This window comes from Aythya fuligula, chromosome 1 (assembly GCF_009819795.1).
Source record: "Aythya fuligula isolate bAytFul2 chromosome 1, bAytFul2.pri, whole genome shotgun sequence".
In the NCBI taxonomy this organism is placed as follows: domain Eukaryota; kingdom Metazoa; phylum Chordata; class Aves; order Anseriformes; family Anatidae; genus Aythya; species Aythya fuligula.
This window is the reverse complement of record NC_045559.1, coordinates 28,998,293-29,015,386: the sequence shown is the minus strand read 5'-3', so window position 1 is coordinate 29,015,386 and position 17,094 is coordinate 28,998,293. Positions and strand designations below refer to the sequence as shown.

Genomic DNA, 17,094 nt, shown 5'->3' with positions numbered 1-17,094 from the left:
TATGACTTTATAATCCAAAGACTTCTCTTTTCCTTCCACAGTGTGTAGACCAGGAACAGATGCTTTTCTTAGAAGAGAAAATGAAAAATATCTACGTAAATGTTCATGCTTACCTGTCTGAAAAAAGCAGAGTCAGTAACACACAAGAGCATGCAATAAGGTCTAAAGAAAAAATATGGCACTGAACTACAGTACTGAACCTGCTGGCTCTTACCCCTGTGCACTAAAGGCTCCAGTACTTGTCACAAGTCTAAACTATACATATCAACTGGTTTTCTGAAGCTCAGCCCTGACATAGTCCTATTGGTCTGTAAAGCAGACAACAGCAAGACAACCCAGTCACAGCTCAGGAGATGTGTCATGCCAATATAGTGACAAAGGTGGTTTTTATTTTTATTTTTTATCAACAAACTATTTCAAGACAGAAAACATAATAGATAAGGTTTTTGAAAATGGACATGAAGTAAAAAGTAGACTTCCTTAATTATGACAGACTTTTTTTTTTCCTAAGAAAAAACATCTTGAAAACAGCATTCAAACAGGCAGCATGAACATGTTCTACTTAAATGACATCATGTCATAGGCCAGTGTAGAGCATCACAGGAAAAATCTCCCTTTTCTAATAATATTTAATTCTAAATGAATAGGATCTGAAATATGAATTTAATGTTAAACAACAATGAAGACCAAGGATGCCTGAGAAAATTCAGAATGCTACCAAAAGTTACTCTATATTCTTTCAGTGCTTTTGTATGGTTCTGTGCTGAATTCTTTCATCAGAAGTTCAATTTTCAAATGTGAAATTAGGTGATTTTTACATATAACCAACTCCACTAGACCCCTCTTACACCAGCTATTCTGAACAGACATTACTAATGTGAAACCCAACCCTGATGATCTAGAGTGAGGAGAACAGGAAAAAAAAAATCCTACCTTTTCCTTTCATCTAAGTTACTGATACTTATACAGAACCCTTCAGCATATTTCATGGTGCAGCATAATTCCAGTGAGTTTGATAACTTGGTTGACTTGGACAATTCTATTTCCCAGAAGAGCACATACCTCTACAGCAAAACAACATAAATATTCTCTTTTCATGCCAACCAGTCCTCTTATCTTTGGAAGTCTGAATACCTTCAAAGTGCTGATGAAAAACGAAGTGTTACTTCCTCCTCTAGCCTTTTATTTTATACATCCATCTAATTACACTTTGCATGAAACGTCTTTTGGAGATGACAAGCAGTTCATCCATCATATGGACAACTAAATGTCTTAAGTGGTGTGCTGCTTTTGTAATGAAAGTTCCCTTTTCAAAATTTAACATTAGTTATTCTCTGATAGGCAAATAGTAACAACATTTGTCTGAATTTTATTAGGGTAGAAAATCTGCCTTAGCCTGTACAAGTCATGGAAAATCACATTAAAAAGCTTTATGATGTTTTGAGGTTCTTAAATGCTTCGATTTTCTTTTTGTGAAAATCTTGAATGAATGATTTACTAATAATAATTTAAAAACTCCTTAGTGATAGAACAAAAATAATCCAGGTGCTTTAAAGAATTCAAGTCATGCCAGAGATTCTGACAGAAAGACAGCTGCTCTATGGCTGTGTAGTAAACATCGTCCCTATTCGGAGAGCACTATATCCATGCTGAAGAAATCCTTTATTCTCTTATGTATAACTGCTACTTAGGAGTGATACCAAATTGTTTCACTGACGTCAAAAATGCAGAATTACAAGTCAGCTTATTCTTTTTTTTTTTTTTTTTTCCTCCCCATGGCTAAAAATAAAGCTTTCCAAAACAATCACCATGAGAATGGAAACTTTCCAAGGTTAACAGAAATCAACAAACTTGTCAGTAGAAATTGGCCTAGAAGCAAAACATACCCTCTATACATAAATGAAATATTTTTCATACTATGGATTTGCATTGATGGTTGATGACACGAGAAGCTCTGGAGCAGCATTTCTGACTCTTCTATTGGGAAGAACCTGCAGTCTTCAGAAGATATCCCTTACATAAGATATAAGGGATATCCCTTATAAGGGCTATATCCACTAGAAACAACCTGAACAGGCTATTGAGGAAGAAAGGAAACTAGAGAAATCATGTCAGTTCTGTTGGGTTTTGGGAAGGAGGAAAGGTTTGTTTGTTTCTATGAACTTGGGAGACCAATTATATTTGCAAAATACTCTGGTGAAATTTATCTAGCAGGGAGAGACTGAATTTATCTAGTAGGGAGAGAATTGAATAAAGCAGTACAAGGAATCCCTCAGAACTCAACTATACAATACCAGAGAAAACTACTGTATCAATTTCATTCTGAAAAAAATATTAGCAATACTAAACACAGTATTTCTGTCAACTAAAAATGAATTGAGAAGCAGGCCATCTCCCATTCAAATATGTGGATATGTACCAGAAAATGCTCAATTAGAATCAAAAAGGATGAGATAAAGTATTATACAAACCAAAAGGCTAACAGTGCAGCCAATCTTTTTGCCATCCACTTCTCCCATTTTCATGCAGTCTCTGAAACAGAAAGCAATAAAATTCAAAAGGAATGAAGTTTTTTCTCCTCTTAACGTGAAGCACATCTGTCATTCGTCACATGACTACTGTAGATTCATTTGATTTCTTCACACCTTGTGCTCAAACTGTGGCAGCAGAAGCCAGCAAGACAATGCTGTTCACCTCTGGCTCTCAGGCACTCATTCCCAGTCCTGCACTGTGGCCTACAGAAGCCTCATGAAGCAAATCTGGCAGCATCTTCTGCTGTGTTACTTTTAGCCCATCTCAGTCAGATCACCACAGTGCAGCACAAACACTTGTGTTGGCACGAGGAAGAGGGTGATGTGAGTGAGGAGATCAGTCTGCTTTCTTCAGAGACAGTGTAAACCTAAAGTGGTCATAGACTTCTGACATTAGTTGCTTTGTGAAAAAGCAGAATGACATTGAACTCTGTAAATGCTATGAGGTCCACCAAATTTTCCTCGGTAGCACTCTATAATCAGCATCATTTATGTGTTGGTGAAGCAATGGATCTGATTCCCAAGTCAAAAAAAAGTTGGAACCAAAAGGGAACCATTTTAAGAGATTTTGATTAGCCAACAGGGAAACATAGTGTTAGTACAACCACACTGGTGCAAAAAATAACAGGCAGGCATGACCATGCAGTCACTAAAAGAAATTTTACATAAATTTAAAACGTTCTTGTACACATGAGCTACACAATTGTCTCAAATGCTCTTATAACCACTAGCATGCACATTTGTTCTGAAAGATGTTGGATTAACAGCCCTGGAGGTTGTAATCCAACTGATCCCTGAGGAGGAATAGCAAGCATTTCAAGATAAAAAGAGCTCATTTTTTTGTTGACAGAGTAGCTTTCTCTTCAAACTATCAGTGAGGATAGCAAATGGAGTTCCAGGTCTCAACAGTGGTTCCCTGTGGAACTGGGGAAAATACAAACTCTTAAGCTCTAGAAAGTGCTACAATTGATGTCAATGAAGAGGACTAAACTGAATCTTAAGTTTTTACAAAGACTTCACAAATGACTGAGAAAATCACTTGTAGTCTGCCACATCTACAAAGGAGGATATGTCTCTTCCTTCCCTATCCTTTTTTTGTGCAGTACATTCAGATGCAAGCTCCTCAATCAGAGATCATATCTTTGTGTACATACTTACTGTGCCAGCTGACACTACAGCTAGGCATGATTGACATTGTGATAATAATTTTACATATTTTGTAAGACAGCTGTCAAGTGATTAATAAGCTTGGTGACTTCAGGTAGACTTGAGTCACTAACCTACTGCTGAAAGTTTCTATATTCTGGATAGGAAACTGGTGCAAGTCACTGCATTTTCATCCCACTGGAGGGATAGGTACTTGGGTTGGTTTTCAGCCAGCTTGTGTCATTTGTGGATTGACTAAGCAGCTGCTGCCAGAGATCCTGAGCATGTACAGATGATGCATCCATGTGCAGTCACCATTTGTGCAAGATGACCAAGTTTTTCGCCTAATATTTTGAAGATGACAACCCTACTGATAAATTGTGATAATCACCCACCTGTAGTCCAGTAACCTTTCCATGAGGCGAGTCACTGTAGCGATTAACGAAACACCACTTTCTCTCCATGTTTCCCGCTCGATTTTCTTCAGCAGACTGAAAAAAAAAAGAAGCCAGAACAATTTCGCTTATTTTTAACTGTCACTATGACAACCATTCTGCTTTTACCAGTACCTTAATACCTTAGCAACATCTTTGATAGTTAGATTTTTCCTTTACAAACACCCTCCCAAGAAGCACAATTTGCAAACAATGTCTTACCTAGGATAAGGACCAAAAAGTGGAATTCTAGTCCAGGAAGCATTGACAAAACAAACGATTTTTATATTAGCTGCATCAGGTTAAAATATATCAAATACCTAATTTTCAGAATATATTAATATCCCAAAGACTTAACAAAGCTTTTACATAAAATTTATATATTAATTTCATGCTGATACTTCATAAAATGGGGAGTTTGAAGACATATCTACAAAACAATATTTACCAACTCCGTGAACTTTCTGAATGGGACCTCAGCTTTTTTAACAAAGATTTTTCCCCTTCAGTTCTCAAACATTTTGGCACACATTAAATTTAAGAATGGGGAAGGGATGCTAATAAGATGATTCCTCTCCACTTCACTTAATATTTCCTTTGGAGAACATACTATCATGTACATGTAAAATTCCATTAACTTAAATTGCTGTAAGATTCTTTATTAAGAACTGTGTTGTGCTGAATTTTTATGTAAATACAAATTACAGATTGAAGCAAAAAGATTTTAAAACTGTGTTATAAGTGGAGCTGTCAGTAAAATTATACTTAATATCTTTCTGTTACAGGCCTCCAATTTTCACTACTTACGTTTATCAAATATAATAATTTGAGTATGAATTTCCAACATTTCCTCTCTGTCTGAAAATGAACATGGAAATATTTATCTACAGAGTTCTGTTACTTGTATGCTTTGGTGCAGAACCTCAGATGGATGACACGCCCAAGGACACATCTTGGCAGTCTCCCTGAAAATGCACTCGGGTATGGTTTTCTTAGAAGTCTGAAAATTGCCACATCTATACACTCGAAGGTTTTTAGAGAGCTGCTAATAGCATCTCCGAACCTTCTGTCTGCAGTGGGCAAGCTGTCAGCTCCACTGACCTTCATCTATACTGAGCATGTTCAGTCCCATAAAACTCCTACGTCCAAATTTCACCGAACACATACCAGCGCCCAGCAACTCCTACATGCCAACTGCACTAGCTGTGCACTCCAGCTCTGTTCAGCTCCTTACATACAGGGACGTTGCCGATGTAATTCTCCAAGCTAATCTGACCTAAATGAAGCTCTACAGTGCTGGAAGCAAGGAGGAAACATTGATCTTCATTCTGCACCCTTATATCGATCTTAGACTCACCACTTCTTTTTAGGAGGCAATCAGATGTCTTTCACATTCAAAGACTGGCTCCCAGTCGCTGCTGGGAGAGACGGATGACAAAGCCGTCCCCTACAGAAGAGGCTGAAGCACTAATCCAGCGTCTCTGCTTTCCGTAGAGAATGCATCAGCTAACTTAATTTGCTTTTAAACCCCTGATGTTTCCTTTCAATACAAATTTTTGTGTCTAGCAAGAAGTAAGAGTAGAGCCTGTTACATTATTAAGCACTGATTACTGCACTGATTTTTCCTTTCTATTGCCTTTCAACCTTTTGTTAAACAGGAACATTTCAACCTAAATTCAACAAAGTAGTTACCTACAGTTCCTGCAGAAAAACTGCAGAAGTCTGAGTTCTCTTTTAAAACAGATGGGTTTAATCTGTATTAACTTACACATGTTCTTTATAACTCTATTGGCATATTTGTTATAAATATATAATTTCTACAAATGGGTGGTGTAGATGCATTCAAAGTACTTTTTCAAACTGATATCAGTGTTGTCAGCAAATAATTTTATGCCTTGCCTTCTGATGCATGCCTCCCCCTCTCCACCTCACCATCTTTCACCACTCTGCCCAGAACTACCATTCAGAACAACACAGGTACTCAGAGAGAACCCTTGGCTTTCTCATGGCAATACCTAGATAGAAATAGAAATGAATGACTGGCTTAAGCTTTTTTCCCCCACCAACACACTGTGTTTGAAAATACGTTCACACTTTAATACCTCTCTTCTGTTTTATCCCTTTGTTGGATCTATTTATTTCCCAAATGCAACCTCTTCCCCACATACACCAATAAACATGGATAAACTCTTCCTTAACCTGTGTTGTGCCTATTTCCCTCATACAATTTCTGGTACGTATAGGTCCCAAAGCATAGCCAAGAGGCTATGTAATAAGGGAAACAATGAAAATGTTTCTGCCTACTGATGCTACTATTGTTTAACATCTGGGCTCCCTTGAACATTTTTTTTTTTTTTCTTGGGTTCCTAAGAATAAGGGTGTGGAGTGGGGACCTGGAGGATCAGAGCTCTCCAGGAAAAACACCAGGCTTGTAAACATGTTCAGGTTAGCTCAACCATGTAGTTAAGTCCCAACTGAAGTGGATTTTATATGCCTAAGCTACAGAGTTATTCTCAACTGACTCAAAACTGACTCAGAAGCACCTAATCGTAGCAGTGCTTTAAATTGTCTAGATCTCCACTTTGGAGTACAAAATCTTCCAGGTATCTCACTATAACCAGAGGTTCCCTCATTTAGTCAGACAGGTCAAAGTCAAATTTTGCTGCAGTTCAGAGATGAGAGAGGAGCTTCCCAAACCTCACAAAATGTTCAAGGCACACCAAAACACTTAGTCCAAATGGGATCTAATGGACCAGGCAGTGCTAAATTTAGTCATGCAGCTGGGGGAAGAAATTCAGAAGACTGAGAAAGACTGACTGCACGGGAGAGAGAGCAGTCGTCACTTTTCATACAACAGCCTTATGGCTAGTGAAATCACCCAGGAACTGACAGAGTTGGGTATTAAGTGCCTGCTTAGCTTGAATGCTAGCTGCAGTTTCTTCAAACATCAGTGGAGCCTGCCAGCCCAGGCTTTGTGCTTCAGTAATGTGGCCACCTACTCTCCACACCTGAAATGACCAAACTGCGTTAGGCCAAACTGGAGTGCAACTACACATGTAACAAACTGTCAGCATCCATGAGATTCAGAACAAAAGAGCTACTCAAGTATACCCCTTAGCTTCCAAAGAAATTTTCTAACCAGCAACTGTTTAATAAAACGGAAGCAGGCACCCCGTGCTAATTAGATCAGGGGTTCCTTTTCAGGCTTACAATGCAAATGTAGATCAGGACACCTTTTATATCACAATTAGACTGGGTAGCAATTACAACATCTAGTTCCTCATGACAGCAAAATGTTCACCACTGCAATGTTCTGCAGCTCTTCAAATGACATCATGAGCTAATTGCTGTGTGGTCATGTTCAAGTCCCTGGAAAGACACTGATCCAAAACAAATATCAGCCGTCTCCCTGCTACTTTCACTGTGTTTTCATTTGATAAAGGTAATTCCATTATAAGCAGTAAATTCTAAGCACAGTGTATTTTAGAGACATCCAGAGATGCTTTTAATTTGTCCCTGAAAACAGAAGATATTCAAAGGAAAGATGTAGTGATTATCTCTGGGGAAAAAAAAAAAAAAAACACCAGCAGTTAACGTGGGAGTCGAGAGATTTAAATTCATTTTCTGATTCAGACAAAATAAACAAAAAGCATGACAAAAACGGAAGGTGTCACACCCACTGCAGTTACTACTGTGTATCCAGAGGAGGTGTGTGCATCTCTGTGGCTCCCAGTTGTACCTATCAAATCCAACCATGCCAAATCTTCAGACTAGGCAGGTAACATTGCAGCATTTGCTTTGGTTAAAGACTGTGTAATCACTGCTGGTCTCAGACCTACATTAGTTTCACATTCCTTGGGTAAATACCACATCCCTGTAACTTCAGACTAAACAAGTCTGCTTTCCTGCACTGTGTGAAGACAGTTTAATTTTGCAGAAAATCTCAGGGTAGCTCACTCCCTAAGTTGTCTGCTTTTAAATGATTTTTCTCCACATACCCTGGAAAACTATCATCCTCCATTTTAGATTAGCATCTTCTCCAAGCTTTCCTGTTGAGAGGTAGTAATGTATAGACTATAATCAAATTGAGACAAAAACAAAAAACAAAACAAAACAATAACAAACAAACTAAAAACTAATGGTAAATAGTTTTCTTGAGCTGGAAGTGAACTTGAGCTGTTACTCTGAAATTTGCCAAAAAGTCTAGTTATAATTCAGTTATACCAGAATAGAAACAACAAGTATACTGATGCTGTGAGACATTTTACAATTTAGATTACTACATGTCTTCAGCATTTAGACTTAAAAAAAGCTATCACCATTTTTCAACATATTTTAACCTCCCCCAGTTTAAACCCAACTCAAAAACTTAAAAGAAATTAAGAACTATATTTCAAACTAATATGCTTTACAGAATTTTAAGCTTTTTCAGTGACAAACATCCTAATGTATTTTGCAAGAAAGTGCAATGACACTTAATTTTATAGAGATTCTTCCTAAATGACTTTATTTTGAAGTTAGAATACTGTTACTAAAATATTGAAACATTCTTACCTTTTATTCTCTTTACTCAAGACTATGAAAAAAATCATGAATAATTGCAAGAAAGTTCTGCTTCAGCATGTGGTACTGCTGTTTACCTTTATTCATCCATTCCTATATTACTTCGCCTAATCTCTCTACCCAATTTTGTTTTTGAAAAGGATAAATATCTAGGAGTTCTATCTTTTTCAACTCCATACAATTGCACATTATTATGTTTGCTATTCAGAGACATTATATGCTGGAGACTTTAAAGCAAACCTATGTTTGCTTTTCTGAATGTTGTTATTTAAGCAAAGACAACAGAGGTAAAAATTATATTTAAAGAAGAAGGAATGGTTAGGAAGCTACTTAAACAGAAAAAGATTGTGTGTTTAACAGCATTAAGGAACAGGCAGCTTGGATTCTTGAAGAGGAACAATACATCTCCTACTAAACACATCAGAAATGAGAGAAATCTTCCACTTAGGTGGAATTGAGTTCTAAGGAACAGCAAAGGAGACAGAGTTCAGTTAGTTATTTTGTACTTGTACTCTGTGACAATCATTCACTTCAATCAATGGGATAACTTATGGGCAACCTTAGACCTTAGGATTTTTACTAGCTTTTGCTATTAGAATTCAGTGGTACTTCACTTATTAAAATATAGTAAATGTTTAACAAGTAATTTGTAGAAGAAAATAATAAGAAATCATCCTATCAGAATAAAATAAAATTGTATACACCAATCAAGAAATCAACAAGTGACATTACACAGATAAGTATACATTTCTGGTGATAGAAAATTACTTATTAAACAGCTTTTTGTTGAATCCTCATACCTGTTTTTCAAAATGTCTCATTTGTGCACTACCTGCACTCTATGCAATTATGAAGCATTTCTTGCTTTTCTGAATTTAAATCTAGGCAGAGAATGTTCTGTGATATAACAGATTTAGCCTTTCCCAATTATAGCTATGTAAAGAAGTAGAGCCAGACTTTACAGATGCCATACAATACTATAAAATGTTTTTATTCCTAGGATTTTCAGGAAAAAAAAAAAAAAAAGATTCACAACTGCTGTAAGCATTACTTCTCTACACTGACATTAGCATCTAATAAAAGTAACCGAATTGAATGAACTGGTGTAAGATAAACACATTACTCACATACTGTTGAAGAGCTCTCGGTATGTTTCGTCACCTTTACCTTCCGACATTAGGCTGTCCAGTTTGTCAATCAATTTTGCTTCCACCTGCAACATATAAGTGTGGTGTAAACAGCTTCTTTTCCCTTTACTTAGATTACATAAAAATGAAGGTGGACTTATTTTTTTTAATGTATGGGACTTAGCTAAATTAGAATTACTGGTCATTCATGTAAATCTGATAAGTCATTTCATCTCTTTGAAGCTGTTATCATTCCCAGGGTTTGTGGGGTTTTCTTTCTTTGGTGTTTTTTTTTTTTTTTCCTCCTTTTTTTTTTTTTTTTTAACTGGAGGGAGGGAGCTAATTTAAATTGAGCAACGTGACTTTAAAACTACAGGCTGAGTAGCATTTGCTGCTGCTAAGGCAGCTATCTATTTATGGAGTCAGACAAAAAGCACACAGCCCAAATAAATTGCCTAAATTCTCACTGCAGGGTCTTAAGCACAAGCCATTTTCTTAGACTTCAATAAAAATCTCATCTTTTCTAACCTGTACCCCACTCTTTATAGATTACATTTTTTAAAAATGTCTCTACTGTTCAACAGAGGCTTAGACTTACATTCCCAGCCTTGCTTACTTTCTAGTGTGCTTGGCTAGAAATTCAATTTGCTGGATTTACATATTAGTTATCAAAAAAAAAAAAAAATACTTGGTGGCTAATGACTTCAATGAATATTTTTAAGTGTTTTAATTATAACAAAAAAAGAGAGAGATGAGGCTACACTGTGTGCTAATTTTTCAAAGCTCCTTTTTAGCAGTAATATATTAGCAACCACAAATCTAGGGGAGAAACCAAGATGTTGTCAAGATATTTTATTACAAAATAAATCTGTTAGAACTTACATTCAAACCCAAGCAGAAAAAAAACAGAGAAGCAGAACAAGCAGATTTTTGCCGTCTCATTCTTAAGACTTCTTAACATCTGAATGGTTATTTTAACAATAAGCTTACATACTGATAGTGAAAAGCTACCTGCTTACATCACAGGTACTCCTCCATTCTTAATAGTTTGTTTTGTGTTTGTGATACAGCTCCCACCCTAAGCATTATGATTGCTTGGTATCAATTCAAATACTTCTGATTTCCTTCATTTGACAAAGCATGAAGGACAGCACTGAGAAATAGTTTGAGGCAGCCTTAAAGAAGTGAGTGGGAGCTGTGGGAGCAGATGGCACGCTTGGTCGTTCCTTCCTAGCCCGTTAAGAAGGTGTTTGAGCTGCAAGAATACTTGGATCCTTACAGAAGAACATTCCTCAAGGACCATCTGATCTTTTTTTCATACTAACCCAAAGGGAAGCTAGTTGAATTTTATCTACCGCTGTAAAGTAGAAATGAAAAACCCCACAACAAAATCAGCCTTGTTAAAGACAACTGAAGTTTTGTTCTTCCCTTCAGCAGGCCATAGATTTTATCCTTCATGTTACATCGCTAACATGAAAGCAGAATTTCATTCCTTGCAGAATCTTACTACCCCTACACACAGTCAAAAGGGAAAACCCTGGTAATCCCTCTCCTATGGGTATAATGATACTGTGGGCACCTTCTCCACCCTCAACTGCTAATGAATTGGACTGGCACTCTCTGAAGTGCTTGAATTTCAGCCCTCTTTTATTAACGGCTTCACATACAGTACCTGCTTAAAGTTGCCACTTCGCCTTTGCTCCCAGTCCATCATGTCATGGAAAATGGGAATCATTACATTCCTCAGGTCTGGCTGAGGGATCAAGGTCACTTCCAGGAAAGGGCCAATCAATGCTGGAATAAAGTGAAGCTTGTGTTCCCCTAAAATGAAAGTGAACATGAACTTAAATGTGAATTAGGAGTTATCAAGCAATCCAAATACTATCTGAAGAATTAAAAAATAGAACTCTAAATGTCTATAGACATTTACCTAGCCTCCATCAGAGCACGGGATACTTTGTAAACACAAGAAGTGAAGAGAAAAGCTGCAGACAACAGGAGAATACATGGCCAGACTAATTCAGATCATATCAGATTTGGTTATGCAATACTGAGTTCAAATGTGACAGTTGGTTACCCATATCCCAAGTTAGTCTTCCAGGATGAGAACAAAGACAAAAAGCACTCTGGGCATTTCACTTTTTTTTTTTCTTTTCCAATAATGGTTTGTGTTCTGTGCTCTACATTCTTGAGTTTACAAAATGCCTAACTATCTGATATTACATGCTCATCAGAGTTAAGTACTTTGATTTTTACCTATCTTTAGTTTTGTGAGTACAGAAATGGAAGTACATGTTTTGACTGCAGCTAAGGAAGATGTGACTCAGCTGTTCTCAAAACAACTCCTTTTCTAAATCAGTGCTAAAACACCTTCCCCATTAGCTTATCACATTCTACTCAGCAGAAACTACAAAACTAAGGTCTTGTCAGGAAAGGTAGGAATGGTATATAGCAAAAACTGACCATTGAGTTTCTCCAGGCTTAAGACTTCTGAGATCTTCAGAATAGGAGGATTATAACCACAGTATGCTGACTGTCCAAGCTAGGAATCCATTTCCATCCCAGCCTATCTTCCAGTGGCCAGTCACACCAGACTGACACTCTGTTTGGTATTTGGACAAAGGAAAGCCTCAATCCTCTCTGCTGGAAACCTTCTGGGATACATACCCATATGAACGCAAGGTGACCATACAAGGACCAAAGCTTATGATGAATTGTACTGCCAATACAACTTTGTAATGCTGACTAGCATAACAGCAATTACATGAAATACCCTGCCCGCAGGATTTAGTTGGACACGTTATCAGATGAACTTCATGGTGTACACAACAGTCCTTGACCCTATTAAATGGTATCATGATTCCCTCCTTGCCTGCATAGCAGGCTTCTGTTCAGCAGAAAACAATGTGAGGAGGGAAATGATGCATACAGGAAGGAGATGGGACCTAGGAGTGGATCCCTGATACACCAGTTTAGAAACATCCATCGTGTACCCAAATAAGTTAGAGTACGGATACCTTAGTGTCACCAATCAATACTGAGTACTGTAAATAAGTAAAATATGCTACACAACAAATATTAAATACATTAATAAGCAAATATTTCTAACTTTGGATATTTAACTTTCTAGTACAGGCTGATCAGAAAGTCCAGTTTTATAACTACTACATATCTTGCCACGGAGAGGTGATAGATCTCAGTAACCACAGATGACCTTCACATCTTTAATTAGCCCTTTAATGTGTTAAACTAATGAATAATTGAAATATAGAGATGACAAACTTGGTATCCCAAGCTCATAATCGGTTTTGATTCTCTTCCCAAACAACATCTAATTTCCCCAAGGCTTATATTTTTAAACAGTTTGTACGGTTATTACTTATAAATATAAAAATGTTCCTCAGTTTATAACCAAGCATTATATTTTCCTTTTGTTGTCCAACGTGTCATTAATGCTGATTTGTTTATGCCTTTATATTTTAGTGCAGCTAGGACTTAAGGGAAGATTTGATGCAAATCCAGCATCTCAGGAGAGCTTCAGAATTGAGATATATGCCTGTTCCATAAACTGTTTGCCAGCAGAACTAAAATTGTGAACTTAAGTATATTTTCAGGCATAATAACTCTGCCCAAAATGAGCAGTACTTTCTCTTCTAATTTTCTTTGACAGGTTTCTTTTAGTTCTCTCTGAAGAAATAGGGAGAGGTCCAACACAATAGAAGTATCAGTGCTTAGAAAGCTGGGTTTAGCTATAAAGAAGGGAATTACTAGGGTTTTCTTATACTTGAATCAAGGCTTCATGTGGACTTAATTATCATCAACTCCTCTGTTACTGGTAATTGTATTTAATAGTTGAAGTAACAATATGTGCTTTTCAGTTTTTGAGCTTCTGACAATGTGTTTAACTCCTTACCTAAATTTTGCCACATGCTGAAGATTTCACATCCCATCGTTACCCGCATGTCACCATATCTAAAATACATTAAAAATAAAGCAAAACAGTAAAAAATCATTTAAGAAAATCAACTTCATACATCATTGTGTGACACTGTTAAATTAAATGTCTAATATGTTGTTCATAAAAAAACTACTTTAAAGAGACGCTTTCTTCCAACTTTTTCCTCTTCCCATTATACTCAGCTAAAACTGGATTTCTGCATTCAGGTGGATTTGCAATATTGTCAAAAGTATTGGTTCTTTCTAAGTGCTATACATCAGCAATATAGCTGTGAAGCAGCAGCTGTTTTTTGTAGTTCCCTGAGAACAAATAGTTTTGCTCTAGCTTAAAGAAATACAATTAATTCATACAGACAACAGTGCAGTGCCTGGCAGAAATACCTGAATGAGTCTGAATTAACTAACACATGAACTAGAAATTAGTGTTGGCATTGCTACAACACATCTATTTTGCTCCCAGTATCTGAACGAATTTGGGCACATCTACGAAGGCTGATATCAGCTCAGGTGACCCATACAAAGGAACAGAACCAACTCTCATTCAAGCCAGTGGAAATATTGTTACTGCGCTCTTTTGGTAGGCCTTTCTACAACCTCCCACTTCTTGCATTTTGGGATGTGTTTGATCTATTACAGTTTTCTAGAAGCTGACAGCAATACTTACTTTTCTAAAACCTTTTTTTTCTTGGAAGGTGTGAACATCTCCAGTTGAAGACATAACTGGTTTATAAAAATGACAGCAAGAAAAAAGTAGGAATCCCATATCTACAATAAGCATATGGCATTTGGTTATTTCATTTTCTCAGTACTACCATTTTATGACCACTCAACATGCAAATTTGCAAATCACATCACTTGTTTCAGTCTCAGGTAATAAATTACTCAAACTGTTTTTGACCAGATTTCTTTGCATCCGAGTGTACTTTCAACAGCCCCAAAATGTTCAGCAGAAATAATCTATTTCACATATTCTACATCTTTTAAATGTAAAAGTTTCAGAATTGGAGATATATATATGTGTTTTGTTTTTTTTTTACAACCCTGAACCAGAAAACCAGAAAATCTTACCTTCTAAATTTGGAAACGTTTTTGGTATATTTAAATAAGGACTACAAAAAGTTCCGCATCTAAGTTCTGCCTTTAAACCAAAAGCTTTCTGACACCTAAAAAGCTATTACATAAGATAATGATCATTTTCTGGCCTGTTCTACTTTCTAACTTTATTTGCAAGTCTCTCTGGACAAAAGTTACAGGCTTCTCTGGACAACACTGAACCCAGGTTTTGTTATAAAATTGTAAATACACAGATGTCTGTGTATATGTTTTTAGAACCAGGTGTTGAAATTTCTACAAAGAAGATTAAAAGATAAATTTAGCGTCAATTAAAATATGATTTCTTATTACTCAATTATAGATGCTCCATGGCAGGAGGAATGAAGAAGTGTAAGGGTAGCCCTATTGCAGACTGCAGTTCTGCAGGATAGTAACAGTGCTAAGGAGGTTTAGGAAACATAGATGCCTGGTCTGCAGGTAGTTCTTTCATCAGGTTTAGGCCCTGTTGCAGAACTTTGTAAAGGACAGGCTTCCTCCTTTTCAGTTATGCCCAGTAGATAAATATGCATTCCTTCCAATCTCTCCTACAGGAGTCTGGATTTTCAGAGATGCATCCACAACTCTGCCTGAAGTCAACAGGAGCTCTCTGTCTTCTCAAAGAAGAAAAATTCTTCAGTTTTTATGATGAAGCAATTAGGCTAATGCCTCTGGGTTGGACAGAATATTCGTTCCGGTTTCCATGGGAATGGGTCATTTTGGACTCACTCCAAGTCTTGTCATCTGAATCCTAAAAACATAATTCTGTAATTCATGGTTTATCATAGGTATTATACCTTGCTGTATGAGGTACTCACTAACAGGCATGCATCTTTAACTATATTTGTTATGGTGTCAAAATTTTTAAATTTTAAGTATGCAGCAAGCTAATCGGTCCTGAGAGAAATTAGAGAAACACAAAGCCATATTTTTGATAGATTTACATTGAGTCAAAAATTTGATTAATCTTCCTTTCTGAGGTAACTGGGAAATAACAGAGAAATAAAGAAAAATAGGTTCTGTAATAAAAAAAAAAAAAGCTATGCAAAAAATGAGTAAGTCTACCATAGAGTCTGAAAAACAAACAAAAAAGCACGGAAAATAAAACAAAATAAAACACAGCATTCTTGATTAAAAACAAACAAACAAAAATAAAAACACAACACAACACAACAAAACAACAACTTAATCTCTGAGCACTTAGAATTACTGGTGTCGTATATGTTGTAGGTGATTAGATGCTGGAGCTAAATATAATAACAAACAACCAAGCCACAAGATGATGTAGCAGTTATTGCATCTATCTTACATTAGATAAGTTTACTCTACCTTGTAATCAAAGTTTTCATTCAAGAAGTTTTTACGAAGGGCATCCGAAAGGTACAAGACTGTTGTAATGATCACACTGGTAGGAAAATAAAAAAGAGAGTAGTTTTCATTAAGTGGAAATTCATAGGTAATAGTCAGAGCCAGACAATTTTTCAATGAAAGAATAGATACGCAACGTTGGGTAATATTAAATACTGCATTGTAAACATACACAAATGCTTGACTATTAACAGCACCTATTGACAAAGAGCTTGCACATCAAGAAAAAGAATGAATGTGCTGAAAATAGATTATCTCTATAGAACAACAGAACTGTTAAAAAAGACAAATGGTAAACTTTGTTATGCAAATAATGCTGGTATCACATTTAATAGTAATATTACAATTGGGCAATTTACTTTTAACTTTCTGGGTCCCACAGTATGTGCATATACATTATAAATGCAAAATATCTAGTAGTTACCATATATCCAATACTGACAGCCCTATGGGCAAAATGCCTTTTTAATGACAACAGTAAAACTGCTTGTACTCTGTGAGAAATATTGGCATCTAAAGATCTCTGCTCTGATTGTTGCCAATGGTCATACATCCAGCATCTCCTGGCGAAGCTGGCAGCCCATGGCTTGGACAGGTAAACCCTTTGCTGTGTTAAAAACTGGCGGGATGGCCAGGCCCGGAGAGTGGTGGTGAACGGAGTGAAATCTAGCTCATGACCAGAGCTGGGGGTCGGCCTCTTCTCACAGGTAACTAGTGATAGGACCAGAGGGAATGGACTCAAGTTGTGCCAGGGGATGTTTAGGTTGGAAATGAGGAGACATTTCTTCTCAGAAAGAGCAGTCAGGCACTGGGACGGGTTGCCCAGGGAGGTGGTGGCGTCACAGTCACTGAGGGTGTTCAGGGAAAGGTTGGATGTGG

General features: G+C 36.8%; 1 protein-coding gene across 4 annotated transcripts in view; it reads right to left on the bottom strand.

Moving 5' to 3' along the window:
• DOCK4 (dedicator of cytokinesis 4) overlaps positions 1-17,094 on the bottom strand; it is a 246,519-nt gene that overhangs the window by 33,135 nt on the left and 196,290 nt on the right. For 2 of the 4 annotated variants that reach the window (XM_032182910.1, XM_032182929.1), the window contains exons 28-35: positions 16,177-16,252; positions 14,423-14,523; positions 13,715-13,773; positions 11,474-11,622; positions 9,802-9,887; positions 4,334-4,360; positions 4,073-4,168; positions 2,472-2,532 (exon numbers count right to left, since the gene is read on the bottom strand). In XM_032182910.1, coding sequence (XP_032038801.1) covers positions 2,472-2,532; positions 4,073-4,168; positions 4,334-4,360; positions 9,802-9,887; positions 11,474-11,622; positions 13,715-13,773; positions 14,423-14,523; positions 16,177-16,252 — 655 coding nt within the window. The remainder of the gene's footprint in view (positions 1-2,471; positions 2,533-4,072; positions 4,169-4,333; positions 4,361-9,801; positions 9,888-11,473; positions 11,623-13,714; positions 13,774-14,422; positions 14,524-16,176; positions 16,253-17,094) is intronic. The other 2 variants (XM_032182919.1, XM_032182940.1) reach the window with 1 other exon arrangement.